Here is a 17,226-nt window from a genome sequence, read left to right as displayed (position 1 = left end):
GAAAACATAAGCTAAGGAATCATTACTTGATATATCTTTTGATTGAGATGACGATAATTTTGATTCATATGCTTGCATTTTTTTTTCCTACATAGAACACGAGAAGAAAGTAATTAAAATGACATGAAGTATGGATGATAATTATAGACTTTGTTAGAATTGAACTTACACCAATTTCCCTTCTTCATCACTAACAAATGTTCCATTAGCATGCTTATGTGTAGATATTCATACCTCTGCTTTGTTGACCTTGTGGCCACATTTTTTTTCTTATAAAATTGAAGAAAAAATATATGATACAATTCAAAAATTAAAACATAAATTTTACTTAAAATATATGTAGTATTGTAGCTATTTCATCTCTTTTTCTTGCAATGCTCTTAGATCCACCTATGTGAGGAATGGTTTGCTTTGCTCTATTCTCTTTTTGGCATTTCAGAATACATTAAGTTTCTCTATACTTTTGGAGTTGAACTTGTTGAATAATTGGCAGAGAACAAAAGTATTAAAAATTAGAGTATCCTTTACCTCCTCCTTAACATTGAAGATTGACTTTCCATTAAGTTGTAAAACCAAGTGTACATCAATCTGATATAACACTTGAGCTAAAAGGCTTTTCCACATAATACTAGTAATAAGAGGTTCAGTCCTACCCACTAGTTTTTTCTCCATTAACTTCTCTATAGGTCTTTATTTTTCCAATGCCAAAGCTCCTAGCGTATCCATAATGAGATTTACCCATAAAAGTTAAAGAAACTGCTGCAATAAAATTGATCACCAAAGTCTAGTATTCTGCATTCTATTGCTATTCCTCTAGCAATGAAAATTTTATCCCCTATGATCATCTTGATACTAACTCCTACGTGTTTACAAGGTTTCCCCAACCTTCTTGCAATTATGATTTATGCTGGATAAACAGGAATCTCGTTGAAGTAAAGTCAAAGTTATTAAATACAGTGTGGACCAACCAGTTTGGGAAGAAGAGCCAAACTAGAACTTTGTTTGAAAACTTCGTTTTCCCAGTTTATTTGAGAACTCAACTAATTTTATATATATATATATATGTTTATGGTATCTGAATCAAGTAGTCATGCATAGGTTAAATAAAGTTTCCCTTCCAGCTACATATACCATGTTACTAACAGGCGAGGAAGGAGAAAATATTAGCAAATTAATAGAGGAACATTGTGAATGGTTTTCAACCATTTTCGAATCTATCATTCCATTGAATAAGAAGGTGGTTTTGGGAAACAGAGAATTATGAGTCAGATGTTAGAGGATTCTGATACATTTATGGGGGATAGATTGCTTCGAAAAGATGGGGTCTTTAGTTGGAGCGTTTGTATCAATAGACAAAGCTACTGAGAATATGAAGAATATTGAATATGCAAGGATAAGGGTTCATGTGTCGCTTGGATCGGAAGTAAAAATGTCAAAAAAGATTATGATTAATAGCAAGCTCTGTGAAGTCTTTATACACGAAGAACATTCAACGTATATATCTCATGAATACAAATGCAGATCTTTGGTGAGAAATGACGAATTTGATAAATCAACAATCGCATCTTTGGATTCATCAGTGTTTGAATGTCTAAGTAGCTTCAAATTAGAGGATTGGAATATGAAGGATAATACAGTGCAAGCCATCGTGGTGGAGTCACCGGAGGAGATAATACACTATTTTAAGGTTTTCTTTTCTTTCTTTGTTTTATCACACTAATAATTACAATGGTGTTTTTTTAATATCATGTTAATTTTTATTTTCTTTAATATTTGTTGCAATTTTTAACCTTTCAAATTTAAACCAACACTGTTAGTTTCTACCATTAAATTTTTTATTCTAATTTTAAAATAAATATCTTTAAATTTCAAATACTTAATAAAAATATAAATTTTAATAAAAATATCAATATAACATTTATATAAAAAATTAAATTAAATTTTAATTTTAAAATAAACAAATTAATTTATTTAAAATAATTAAAACTAAATTAATAAAAAATAACGAATATAAAAATTAAATTAAATATAAAACATTGATACTTGATATTATATTACATGTGACATTTATATGTGACATTTGTTCTATCATATGATACAATACTAACTTAAATATGTTATTTTTTTAAAATAAAAATAATTAAATTAAATTAAAAAAAAAACCCACAAACTCATACGTAATATATACATTTCACTGTTAATTAGTCATTTAAATGATATTAATAACAATAACTAAATTAAACAAAGACGAAAATTGAATTGAATGAAACAAATTCAGAAAAAATTGAAAACCAAATTAGTATTTAAATTTAAGAAAAATAAACAGTAAAAGACACCATTATTTGCATTTCATGATGGATAATTGCACATGGCACAAGTGCCTTGTTCCACGTGCCATATAGTTTTTTACCATTTGTACGTTAATCTATTATAACCGAATAAATAGTTTTAAGAGTATAAAGTCGTGAAATATAATTTATATATTAAAAGATATGTATTTAATATATTTTAGTATAAATTATATTTATAAATTTAATTTATTATAACTTTTAATGCATAAGTTTTATGTCTTTTACCATAATTATGAAATTCTGTTTAACTTTTTATCTTTTAAAAATGTAATTCGGTCTGTTATCGTTTTAAATTTCTCTCAATCTAGTTTTATTAATTTTTATCATTTTTATTTCAAAATAATTTTTTAGTTGATGCATGACATGAAATTACCTATTAAATTAATTTAGATGAAAATTTTGAATCCAACTGATCTTAACAAAATGACCACTCATTCTGAAAGCTGAACCCTACCAACAACTGGAAAAAAAAAACCTGAAATTGGAATTTTCAATTTGTTGGTAGTTGATCAAACTTAGTTTTCATGTGATTTTCACCATATTTACCAACCTTTTTGTTTTAATATCAATTGAGCTTTATTCTTTTCATATATAGGTAAATCTAACCAAGTACGTTTTGAATCAATTCACAAAATTTTCAAACTCTTATCATAAAATCGAAAATAAAAAAAATATAGATCAAAGTTAATTTTCAAAAAACTAAAAATTATATATAAAACATAGGACAAAAATATAATTTAGCCTAAAAATAAATAGTTGTCTTTTAAATTATGTACTTAAATTGGAGTATAAAATTTTAATTGCGCACTTGAAGCATTTTAAGTGAAAAGGTAGAAGAAAGCTCACCTTACACTCCTCTCTGTTATATCTGTCATTTATGCCAAAACCAAGTAGTTATTGTTAAATGTAGACTTTAAATATAATTATAAACTACTCAAAAATTCTTGGTAATTTTTTCTCTCATTATCTATAATAGAAAAAAAAATGGATTAAATTTTTTCTTTGATTAAAATTAAGTTTCGAAACCTTTTCTTAGAAACTCTTCTATTTTATTTTTCGAAAAACTTGAGATGTATCGGTTAATTTAAATTATGAAAATTTTGTTTTATTTTCTTAGAATTTCTTATCCAGATATTTATAAATTAAATTCTATATTCGCACGAAGAATATTGGTTGAGTATACAAAGTGTGATATTTTGATGTTTAAGCAGTCGTAGGAATATTGGGCTTTATAAAATCAGGCCCAACCCATGAACGCATGTGATGATATTCTTAATTAGGTCTTAGTCGTATATTACCATCTTCTGCAACTGAAAGTGATCAAAAGGCAAAGCTTAAGCGATGTTGCATAGAGGGTTGTTTCTTCTTGTACCTCTTTTTCTTTTTCTGCACTTCCATAACATTCATAAATCTTAAATTATTCCTCATTAAAATTACAATAAAAGGGTAAAAGTTATTATTGTACCTTTTTTTAGTGCATTTTGGAATGTGTAATCTGAAAGATATTTTCAGATTCAAAAATATATTTTGAAATGTATATTTTGAAATAGATTCAAAAATATATTTTTAGTTGTACAATTCAGAAGATATTTTTGGATTCAAAAAAGAAATTCTGAATTACCAAATCTATAATAAAAAAAAAACTGAATTTAAAAATGCATTAAAAAAAAGTATATTCTAGAACATACATTTTAGAACATATTTTCAAATTCAAAATATAATTTTAAATTTGGACATATTTGGACATTTTAGAATATGCATTTTGTAATGTACTTTTTGAACGGATTCTAGAATGTACATTTTAAAACATATTTCTAAATTTGGAATTAACTTTTAAAATGTGCATTATGAAATAATAAATCAGTCCTTCTTAACAAATTAAATAAGGAGATTAGAGGATATCAATACCAAGAAATTGCTAAATTTCCTAACGAGAGCAAACAAACAACTAATATTTAAATACAACATAAGGTGTTAGTTTCATAAAACATACGACCACGATATAAAGAAATGTTTGACTTTGATCAAACAAATTGAAAGCTTTTTCAATTAGCCCATTACAAAAATGTGAAACAAATTTTTCTTCAAAGATTTTTCAAACTTTAATTTTAGAAAAAAAATAGAAAGATGAAACAAAGAAGGAAAAAAAAGAAGGAATAGTCCAATTTGTTATTAATTATCGCACTCCTTCTTATGAATCCAACAACATACTTTCTATCCTCTGGTCCTGAGAGAGAAATTAATAATGTAGTTCTAATAATTAGAAGCAATGTCTCATCAAATGGTAAGAAACAATATTATTTATGGATTTTGTGTTCTCTTTTGTTAATGGTTAGAATCAATATTACCGATCTTGATTGATATTGTGCTCTGTTTTGATTCCCATAAGGTGTTGCTATCATGACCAATTATTTCGTTATATTGTTCATTATAATTAAGGCTGAGATTGCATTGATATTGCAAGGTGTGAGTATAAATACGCACTCTGTCATATGAAAAAAATCGGAAGAAAGATTCTCTACACTTCTCTAATTTTTTTTCATCACCACTCCCACATACTCACCTCCTTTTTTTATCTCTCTTTCAAAAAAAAAGGGTTAAATATGTTATTGGTCCCTCAAGTTTCAGCAAAATTTGGAATTAGTCTCTCATCAAAACTTTTGACCAATTTAGTCCTTCATCTTTAAAAATGCGTGAATTTAGTCCTTGTAACCAAATTTTGTTAAGTTTATCTGACGTTTCAAGCGTATTTCATGATAATATTTGAATTATTTACACCGTTTGACACATTTTTGCTTCAATGTTAACTAAAATATTATCATAAAATGCATTTAAAATGTCAAATAAACTTCATAAAATTTGGTAAGAAGGACTAAATCCATGCATTTCTAAAGATGAAGGACTAAATTGATATAAAGTTTCGAAGATGGACTAATTCCAAAATTCACTAAAACTTGAGGGACCAAAAACATATTCAATCCAAAAAAAACATATTGAAGGAGGTAGAAAAACAAGAGAAGAAAACATTCTCTATACTTGTCTAATTCTTTCTCATTACCACTCACATAGACACCTCTCATTTTTATCTCTATTGGAAAAACAAACACAAAAATATTAGAAAAGAAAACAAGAAAAAAGAGAAGAGAAAAGGTGAGAAGATATTGAAAATTTTTGAAGGTACGTCACTCTCAGTTCTTTTATGTTTTGATTTAGTTTTTCCAATTTTCATTTTTTTAATCATAAAAAAATATTTTTCACTTTTCTTTAGTGTCTGCCCAGCCGCTCGCGTTGCATGACATCCAATATAACTTTTATTTTTTTTCTACAAAATATATATAGATGATCTAAAAATAAAAAAATAGCTTTCTTTGTTTACCTTTTCATATTTATCTTGTTGTTCACGTAGCAATGACATCCACATCCACTTTTAAATAACTTTAAAAAAATATTAAAAATTTATAAATGGTTAAAAAAATGAAAAAAATAAAAGAAAAAAAAGAATTTATTTTAAGTGTTTGTCTGGTCACTCGCGTTGCGTGACACCAATTTTAAAATAATTCAAAATACGAAAAATTTAAATAAAAAGGTTTTCAAAAATATCAAAAAATTCAAATCATTTTTCAAATAGTTTTCCAAATAGTTTTTCATAAAGAACTACGTAACCATGATTCTCAATTCACATGGAGATACGTAGGAGCGAGGATTAATCCTCGTTGGGCCCAAAAAACCAAAAAACCAAAAAAAAAAAATTGTTTCTTTTGTAAATTCATTTATTATTATTTTTGGGAAAAATAAATATTTTGAAAAACCACATCATCCTTTTTGCACGTTTAATTAAAGGTACTATCATAGCGTTGCGAGGTGCTAATACCTTCCCCACGCGTAACTGACTCCCGGACTCAAAACCTGGTTTTTCGCAGACCTTGTTTTATCTTTTTTTTTTTTGTTTTTCCTTAGTTTTCCAAAATAAACTATGGTGGCGACTTCAAACTATTTTTTTACAAATTTAATTTTTGGTTCGCTGTCCCGTTGTGATTTCAGTTGCGACAAAAACTTTTTAAGTTGTTTTCATACTTTCAAGAGTGCTTTCAAGATTTCATGATCAAGGGTTGTGTTGTGATCAAAATCCTTGTGATTGCTTCTACTGTGTTGAATCTTTGGTGAACTCTTTTTTATTTGTTTATTCTCAATTGTTTCAGTATTGTTTTAAAGTTATTGATCAAGAGTTGACAAGAAATATATCCTCTTATGGGATCACTAGTGCATTTTAGAGTTTTTACATCGCAGTATATGCCTCGGTTCTTGCGCACCCGCTGCATATAAACACGCGATGTCATTTTTGTAATTAAAGGCACCTTTTATGCCTCGATTGTTATACTAACATAGGCATATAGCTTAAAAAATTTTACGAATTCGCGTTGTCCACAAAATTTGAAATTTTTTAACTGCTTTTATGCCTCGGTTACCACTGAACTGAGGCCTAATAGCTTTTTTGCTTCAGATTTTTTTCATCTGATGTAGTTACTTGGCTGTATTTTTTTTTGTAATTCACCGATAGAATATGCCTTGGTTCTTTTATAACCGAGGCAGTAGGGATCTTTTTGCTTCAGGTCTATTACCAACCAAGGCATATAGTAAGACAATATGCCTCGGTTTCGAATTAACCGAGGCAGTATGGCTTCGTAGGGTTAAAAAAACCCTAAATCCTTTCGCAGCTGCGTAAACCATCTCGATTTTCTTCTTCTCTGAGCATCCCCATACAACATCCAAATCTTTTCTTCTTCTTCCACTGCACCCCAGCCTTCGTTCCGGCTTCACCATCGTTGCATCGCCGCTGCACCGTGGCGGAGGTGGTTCTGTGGCCGTCGCTACATCTTCTTCATTTTCGAGCAACTCCACTACGTCGCTGCTGCGTCGTTCCACCAACGTCGTTGCTGCGTTGTTCCGCCAACGCCATTGTTGCGCCGCCAACGTCGTCGTTGCACTGTTCCGCCGCCACTTCACCTTCGACGAGATTGTTCTGGCGCCGCTCCTTCTTCGTCTTTTCCAAGCAACCATCACGAAGGTTCTATTGCACGCAGCCCTTCATTCTGCTTGCACCGCCGATGCACCACCATTGCACCGTTGAGGAGGTTGTTCCAACACCGTAAACAATATTTTTTTTTATTTCTGATACACAATTAGGCCTCGGTTGGAGGAAACCAAGGCAGTAACTACTTTTTCTGCCTCAGGTTAATAACCGAGGCATAAACGAGAGTCTTTTTACCTCGGCAGTATATACCTCGGGTGCGAACCCGAAGCCAAAAGTGCAAAATAATCGCTGTCGTTTGCCTTCCCTACACTAGTGGATCAAGAGTGGATTAAGGTTGATATCCTATTGAAGATGTTAAAGAGATGATTGTTGTAGTTGAGTTCGTAATTGTATGTTCCTATGTACAAACTTGTTTTTGTTAGTGAAACTCTTTATTCTCACATTGAATAATTAAGACTGAATGTAAGATCAATTGATCTAAATCAATATAATATGTTGTTCGTCTTTATCTTGCTTTATCTTCTTTAATCGTGTAGCTCTCTAATCTTGTAATCTTGATTCACAAATTTAATCTCATTCTGGTTTTTAAATTGAAAGTGTTTTAAAAATAACTTAAAGAAAGATTTTTTGTGTGAAAAAGTTTCAAAATCAATTCACCTCTTCTTTGTTTGGATAAGTCATCAATTATTTCATAACACAAAGTTTATCCAACTATCATCTTGGCTTATAATGATATGTCACAACATTATGATAAAACAAAATAGATAGTCATATATATATATATATATATATATATATATATATATAACAAAAGGATTTATGCCTAAACTTCATCATAAAAGCATTATCTATACCGCAACCTCACTATTGTCTAGCTAAAGGAGCATATGCACATGTACTATCCTCCGCTCACACAATTTAAGTGATCATTGCAAAGAAATCAAGAGAAAACCCAACAACACAAGAAACAAAATGGTAAGATAGCATAAAAGAAAAGTTATACTTGTAAACATAAATCAGATTACCATAACACTGTAACCCATACAAAAATAATTAAGCATAAATAGCAGTTGACACTAAACTCAATTATCTGGATACATGCCATAAATATAGGTGTCATTAAAAGTATGCACATGTGATGATTTCTAGTCTCTACAAAGTACTAAGACACAATGGGTCATCACCCAACCACACAAGGTTAATCCTAGCCTATGACCAGAGAACAAGTCCATAAATGAGAATCTCATGTTACTCTCACCACCTAATTCATTTTACTCTATGTGATTATTAAAGTTCAAGATACCTCCTTCCAGACTTCCCTATATCAAGGCATACACTAAAAATAACAACACCAAGAATTTCCCTTAAAATCCTTCAAACTTCATCACATATGCTCACCACAACATATTATATTCAATAGATCATAATGAGATCCATAAACATACTTCACATCAACGACAAAACACCTTAAAACAGTCAAATAAGATAAACGGACAAAACAAGGCAAATAACATAAAGTACATCCAAACAGTGAAAATCATTTCTCTAACCATAGACTTCAAAACAAAGATCCCACCCATGAAAGTGAAGATTCACATGTCTAGGAGCAATTGTCAAAATTTCAGCTCGATTTGACGATTAACGAAGTGGGAATCTTCATTTTACCAAAAGAACACAAGTAATAAAAACATGGTGGCACCCAACGCCTAGTCCCTAGAATTCACTGACTTCTAGCACTCGACGGTCCAAAAGTGGCATCCAGAGATACCAAGTCAATGGCCTGGCGCTCGTCGGCATTGTGACGGCATCTAACGCTATATCAGAAACAACAATTTGCCTTTTTTTTTCTAGTTTTTAGGTGATATGGATTAGTTTTCATTGTTCAAATTGGTAATCTTATTTTAGGATTGATCCTTAACAGTTTTTATAACATAGTAATTGGTACCAATGTGACCTATGACTCATATTCCAAGTTCTCCTAATTACCACAAATCAAACAAGTAACAGATTCAAATAATCAAACACAATTTCACCTACCATCAGCATACATACCTACAAATCTACCTTAGCAACACAATTTTCTCATTGAGATCAAAAGCAACCACAACCCGCCACATCAAACTCACTCACACTAAAATCACTAGCTTTTGTTACATGGTCAAAAGTTTGACTGACTCTAAGAACTCCACATCCTTTCCTAAGCCACATGATATTCTATCTACACATAGAAACACCACATAATGATCAGATCATATCCTCATAATCCTTGATCAACAAAGAATTGTATAGAAGTTAACAAAGTCACATGCGATCTCAAAGAGAAACACATGCAAAGATGATCAAAATTATCCAAAGGATGAGCTGAAAATCAACTTACTCAAATTGAAAAATTAATCAGATGAACTTAAAGATCTCACCACGAGGATCCCATATATAGTCTCTGATCTTCAAAAAGATGATCACATGGTTAGATAACTTAGAGAGATAAAAACTAAGAAAAAAGGATTTTGGAGAAATAAAATGTTTTTGAGTAATGAGATCCTTTTATAAAATTTCTATTTATAATCACACATTATATTACTAAAATAATAGAATTTTATTATTTTAAAATACTATCATTCTTAAAATAATATTTTCTACGTTCTCATACACATTGTATCTTTCTTTTTTTTTTTCATTAAGAGTAACAATTAAATTTGTATGATAAAAAATTTGCCATTCATGGTTTTTCTATTATTTTCTTATTTCTATGATTCTTTTAGCCTTTTAATATTAATTGATTTATATTATGTCTTAATCAAATATTCACTCACGAATCCTCAACACTAAATAATAGGAAAAAACTAATACTAATTCTTGACTTCTTTGTAACATGTAGACAGACCCTTTAAATAAGGTCGTATTTAGGCTACCAATTAGGTTACTGAATTTCATAAATTATAATAACAGATCATTTTGAAAAAAGTGGGTTATATTGGGTTCCTGTTCATAGGGTGGGAGAGACTTTTCGCCATAAACGACAAATAATCCATTGAATTATTCTTTTCATACCATTTTGTGTATTTTAAAGTTTTTGACATTTTAGCGTTTGCTTGATTTTTCACCTGAATATCTCAAACTGATTCCTCTTGGAAGCAAACAGTAGTTTCTCAAAGAAATACCTTAGGAGAGGGATGAAATTAACGGATAAATATTGGTAAAAAAATTAATTGCTACCTCGTAATTAAAATAAAATATTTAAAAATATCTTTAACAACAGATAATGCTGTCCTAAATGTGGTTGTTAATAATTTATATAAGTTAAAAAAAAAAGTCATTGTCTCTCTTTTAGCTCTGTTTTGGACACTAAATAATAACTACAAATTACTAAAGAAAAATTCATCTTAGTGACTACAAATTTAATTGCAAACCTACTTCTTTATATGTAACAAGACATAAAAATATTAAAGAGTTAATTATGCTTTTAGTTCTTGAACTTTGATCAAAATTGAAATTCGGTTCTGTCAGAAACTTCGATACATTTTGATCCTTAAACTTTGAAAATAAATGAATATAATCATTTTAATTTAATTACGTTAATTTTTTTTAGATGTCAAATGCGTCTTTCAGTAGATATTGAATTGAGAATATGTCAAACGGTGTAAACAACATGAAACGCGTTCGACACGTAAAAATAAATTAATGTAATTGAGTTAAAATAACTATATTTACTCATTTTTAAAGTTTAAGGACCAAAATATTTTAAAGTTTCAAACAAAGACAAATTCTAATTTTTGATCAAAATTCATGAATAAAAAATATACTTAACTCAATATTAAATATACATAAATTGTAAAATAAAATATTTAAATAAATATGGTGAACTGATAATGATAAAATTGAAATAAAGATTTGCATATGTTAATAAGCTTGATGACGTACTCCAAAAATCTAACTTTAACAGATAAATCAATTGGAGTATCAAATGTTGATTTTGATCAGGTCAAGTCAGATTGAAATTAATTATGAATTTACGTGATTTGTATCCAACTCATGCACACATTCATCTCGGTTCAACGTTGACCATGAGAAAAACTCCATTTTTCGGTGTTTTTAATGACATTTTTCGGTGATTTTAATGACATTATTCAGTGGTTATTTGTAATCTTCTTATGTTAATATCTTCGTGCTATAAATAATAAAAAACAAAACTTAGACTAAGGAGGCTACTTGATTTATACATATAATTTTGCATGTAGTGACCAAAAAGGTGATTGAAGAATCAAATATATTAAAATAAGTGGAGTATGGTGAACACACCAACATTGCATTGTATTGGTAGCTCTTAAGGTTTGGTTGTGGCTATTGGTTACAATCATGAAAATTAATCACGAACACGTGGGAAGTAGTTGGAAATAGTACAAGATAAAGATCATTCTTCATGCAAACTTCAATATATCACAAAAGACAGATTCAAGATTATGGATATTCTTATTTGGATAGAGTCTAAGTTACATCAAATTAATTAATGTGGATATTATTTATTGTAGGCAAATTAGACAATTTTCCAATGTGTTATTTAATTTCCGTTCCTTTTTATATGTTATTTGAAGTTTTTTTTATGTCAAAAGTCAAAAGATGAATTAATTTTGTATTTTAAAAAATTATAAAATTTTTATTTACTTTTTTATTTCTTCAAAAAGTATATTAGAATGAAGAGAAAGAGTATAAATAACAAAAAAAATATTATTGTTGTTTTAAAATTTGAAAGTAGCATTAAATGAAGGGAATAATAGTTAATTGACTACCCATTATTTTCATTACGCATATTACACGAGTTTATAAAAATCGCAATTGATTTTTTTGTAAATTATACTTTCCAATCAGAAAACGTTTTTTTTTTCTACTTTCAATGAAATTTTAAAATATATTAAAAATGAAAAATTAAATTTTATTTATAATTTAAAATAAAAAAATAAAGATATTTTATGAAATAATTTATGTATAAACTAATTTAATTTGTTGAAAAGGTTAATTTCTTCCTTTTTTCTAGAAATATTTACAAAAAAAGAAAACTCCTCCAAACAATTTTTAATTTATTTCAAAATCTATAAAGTAAGAAAATGGGGGTGCTCTAAAGTCAATAAATTTATACACCTTATTATAAAACAAAAAAGAAAAGTTTAACCATATGGTGTCACGCACGCCTAATTATCCTATGGTATGGCAAAGTTGGACTTGGCTGAGTTTTTCTGAAAAGGAACCAAAAAAGTTGGACTTGACATGTAAAATTTGGACCCATTCTTGAACTAGATATTTAGGAAGAAAAACATGGAAGAAACAAAAGGAGTGGGAAAAAATTAGATAGAAAATAAACACAACACGTTTTCATTTCTCAACCAATCGATGTAATTCATGTTTTTAATTAATTATTTAATTGATGGGTTTCTTAGTTCTCAGGTTGAGGTTCAATGTGAGTTCAATAATGCATGTGAATAGTAACAGTCAATGATAAAGCTCTACTGTTGAAGACACTGAAATAGAAAATGATAGCATTCCAAGCACAAAAGAAAATTAGTCGCTAGCTATCCTTTCAGGGAAAAGAATGAAAAATGAAAAATGAAAAATATCAACATAATCAAGTACAATACCTTATCTACAAAGTATATAATAAAGCTAACCTCCAAATCCAAACACGTACAAATTAACATTCTGTACACAAATTGTTTTGATTTGTCATAGAAACTTGGATATTTTGTTTCTACAGTTTCTTGACCCCTTGAATGATGGAATATTTCTTTTGATTCTATACCAAACTGTTACTTCTTTCAAGCTACCTTCTATTCTTCATTCTCCAGCACAAATTAATTAAAAAACAAAAAACGCTATAACAATATCTATGTGCTAAATTACCAACCCTTCTTATCTAATGATGAAATTGGTGTGTTCTTTGGTGGGTTCAGCTCTTGAATATTTTACTCCTCTGTAATTTTTCTATTTCAATTCTGTTTTTTTTTTTTTTTTCTGACTTAATAACTTGTTGGTGTATGTTTGGATTATCCTTGAAATTGAAGCTGAGGACCAAGCAGTAACCGCTGATTCAGCAAAGACTGTTTGACGAGGTAGTTCCATTGTGGATTCTCGTACTGGGGGTTGATGTTGGAAGGAAAGTTGCAAGAGGAACTCAGGTATTTCTTCGATGGGTACAGAGTTTCATCATCAATGCTTGAAAATTGGCGCTTGGGCCTCATGTTTTCCATGTTGGAGAGTGAAGGGTTGAATTGGGTGTTCTTCTGAAACGTGTAGCCATTGTTGGGGGTGTTGATCGGAGAAGATTGGTGTTCCAAATTCTCAGTGTTGAAGCCTGCACTTGATCCAATCCCTGGTGGGTTGGAATGGTTCTCAGACAAGAAACTGCTGAGCACAGAGTAGTCCATGGCATCCAACAGGTTGGAGAAGGAGACAGATTTTTGAGACATCAATGTGTTCTGAGGAGGAGGTGTCGGAGATTTTAAGATTGGCAAAAGGGTGTCATTGAATAGCTGTTCCTCTGCTTGATCCACCTCACCAACTCCTATACCTGCCTCAGTTGAAGTTAGAGCATGTTTGGATTTCTTGTAAATCCGACACAACACCCAATCATCCAACTGCAACAACAGTTAATGCATATCAGAACCAAACAACATCATAAACAACACAGTTCTTGTTTTTACACAAAAAATGTAATGAAAGGTAGGGGACTTACTCTCATGGAGGAGTCTTTGAGCTTAATGGGTTTGTTGTTATCTACAAGGCGATATTCATGCATGATCCAATTGGTTTTGACACCCTTTGGGGGTCTACCTTTGTAGAACACCAAAGCCTTCTTCACACCAATGTTCTCTTGAACTGCTCCACCCTGCAATGATGTGACTATGGTCTTATCTGTGCCAGTGGCCTTCCAATACCCTGAAGCAGCTGCTCTGTTTGGCCTTGCACCATTTGGGTACTTCCGGTCTCTGGGACTGAAAAAGTACCATTCTTTCTCCCCGAACGTTGCCTTTGCTGTTGAAAAACCACATCAAACAAAACATCATAAGTAAACTCGAACAATTTAAACAATTTGGGCAATACCCAATTGAAAATTTTCAGTCTTTTTTTCATTTCGCCACATTTCTCATCACATTCACACTAGATTGGCACATGGGTCATGCATTATTCATTGTTTAGAGGGAGTGGAAGAGAGAAAAACCTGGCAAGTCCCATGGATCTAACTTGTAGATATCAACCTCGGCAATGATGGAAACGGGTAAGGGTATGGATGCAACCCTTTTGCTAAGGTAGTGAAGAATGAGTTCTTCATCTGTTGGGTGGAACCTAAAACCAGGTGGCAAATTGGATTGAGGGCTTCCCATTATGTGGAGAAGAAGAGAAATGGGTAAAAGAAGAGGGAAAGAGAGGATTGAAATTTTTGGGGTGGGGAGAAGAGATGGGATTTTATGGTTGTGGGATTTTGTCGCCATGTGGAAAGAGATTAGGTTGAGATGGGAAGGGGGCATGAACGAGAGAAGAAGAGATGAGTTCAAAAAGTGGGGACCATGAGGAATTGGTGATGGCTAGCCATCTACCAAGAGAAAGTTTGTGACTTCATGATAATGGCCCAATTACGTTGCGATATTATGCAATTGCGAACACTACTACCACTTTTGTCCTTTCTCTCGGATTATTATTGTGTGCAATGGCGGCGGCTACTGACGTCATTTTCTTCAGATAAGATGACGACACGTGTCATTGCCAAACCCACAAGATAAAGTGATTGATGGATAGTTCGACAAGAATAATTTACCTTTTTCTTCTAATTATTTTTTCTTCTCCTCCGTGAAAAAATTCTCCTTCAACGGATTCCACAAGTTTTTTTTTTTAAAGGATTCAAAAAAGCGTGAAAAATGAAAAAAAATATTTTTTTATCATATAAATGCTAATATTTTATTTGTTGAACAACTTAAAATTAATTAGATTTTGTTACGATGACGTAGAATTGTTCAATAAGGTGATTAATTTAATGTGTTGGTATTGGTCCACTTATGAAGGTTGGAAGAATAATTTTTAGAAAAATAGTATGTTATTCTGTTGAGAAAAAATATATTTTAATGTTAGTGGGCGTTGTCATCGTCGTGGATTATCATGCGTGTGGCTTTGACACTTTGACTGAATACCCGATGTTTTATTTTATGCTACTGGGTCTATGAATAGGATCATTTTTTCTCTTCTTCCTTTTATTTTTTTTATTTTAATATTGTGTTCCGTTGAGTCAAGAGTGTGCATGGCACGAGCATCGTCTTTAAATGAAGTTCCTAGTTTTATACTTAGGACTTTTTCTTTTTCTTTTATTCCATCTTCTATATTCTATGCTTTATATTTATTTCTAATTTATTTTATCCATGTACAATTTCCAAACATTGGGTAACTGTTTCGTTTTTTTTTTTTTTCCTTTTGCACGTCAATTTTCCTAGTATAATAAAGTTATACGAATATGAGATTATTGCTTAAGTAGAATTATTGAATTTAAATTATAGGTATGTAATTACGTTAAATGTTTAAATGAAGAACTTTATCACCAAAAATATGTTATTGGATTTAAATGTGATTAGTTTCTATTATTAGTATTTTTAAATAATTGTAAACTAATATATATATATATATATATATATATATATATAATCAAAATAAATTTTAGTTAAAAATTCAATTTTTATAAGAACGTAATATGAATAAGGAGATCGATTTTATTAATTATAATCATTCAATATATTTGCTAAATCTTTATGGTATGTTTGGACGAAACAATTCGAGACGATGATTCATTTATTTAAATAATTTAAAATTTTTAGTAATGAAATGTTTTATTTGGATAAAGAAATTAAAAAACATTTTTGTTTGGATAAAGAAATTAAAAAATATTTAAAATGTAGATATTATTTTAAAGTATTTTAATTTCTAAACTAATAGAAATCCAAATATTCTCAAAATAGGTGAAATTCGAAATTCTTTTCACTCACAACCTCAACTCTTTGGACCTTTAACCGTATAAATTATTTAAATATTTTAAGTTGATTAATATTTTTAAAATTTAATTTAAAATTTTTATATATTAAAATAAATGCTTAATTATATTTGTCTTTGATAAATTTGAAACTTTCAATTGAGTCCCTAATAAATTTGTGTGGTCTCTCTTTAAAGTTTTAAAACTTTTTAATTGAGTACTGACTATTAACTATGTGTTAGTTAATAGTTATCTTTCATTGTCAATTTCCATAAATATTGTCATATAATATTTGTTACACAAGACAATGATGACGAAATATTTTTTAAATATTAATTGTATTTAATGGAAATCATTTTTAAATTTAACTAAAATTATAAAATAAAAAATAAATAGATAAATAATTCCAGAAGTATAAAATATGTAACTGAAAAAATATAAAAAAATTAAAATTAAAAATTAAAAAATATTAAATTAGAAAAATATATAATTTCATAATTACAAAATTATAAAATATACAAATATAATTTTTATTTTATAATTTAAAGTTTTATAATTTTATAATTTTATAGTTTTATAATTTATAATTATAAAACTATAAAATTACAAAAAATAAAAATTATAATTCTATTTTTATAATTTCGTAATTATAAAATCATATATTTTTATAATTTGTTAATTGTTGTAATTTTATATTTTATAATTTTAAATTTTATAATTTTGTTTTCATAATTATACAATTAGATGTTTTATATTTTTGTAATTTTATAATTTATAATTTTAATTAAATTTAAAAATTATTTTCGTCAAATATAATAAATATTTGAAAAGATCTGGTTATC

The 17,226-nt window shown here is 29.2% G+C and overlaps 1 protein-coding gene across 1 annotated transcript; it reads right to left on the bottom strand.

The window, feature by feature from the left end:
- Nucleotides 1-12,968: 12,968 nt before the first annotated feature.
- On the bottom strand, nucleotides 12,969-14,884 carry LOC114194335 (NAC transcription factor 47-like). Its single transcript, XM_028084496.2, has 3 exons — nucleotides 14,594-14,884; nucleotides 14,108-14,406; nucleotides 12,969-14,009 (listed from the first exon to the last, which is right to left on the bottom strand). Exons 1-3 carry the CDS (start codon nucleotides 14,862-14,864, stop codon nucleotides 13,419-13,421), a joined length of 1,161 nt encoding a protein of 386 aa, XP_027940297.1. The 5' UTR covers nucleotides 14,865-14,884; the 3' UTR covers nucleotides 12,969-13,418.
- Between the last annotated feature and the right edge of the window lie 2,342 nt (nucleotides 14,885-17,226).

The sequence above is a fragment of the Vigna unguiculata genome, chromosome 1 (assembly GCF_037176805.1).
Source record: "Vigna unguiculata cultivar grain cowpea cultivar isolate G323 ecotype 2 chromosome 1, ASM3717680v1, whole genome shotgun sequence".
Lineage (NCBI taxonomy): Eukaryota > Viridiplantae > Streptophyta > Magnoliopsida > Fabales > Fabaceae > Vigna > Vigna unguiculata.
The sequence above is the reverse complement of the archived record's forward strand: the minus strand, read 5'-3'. Positions and strand labels throughout refer to the sequence as shown.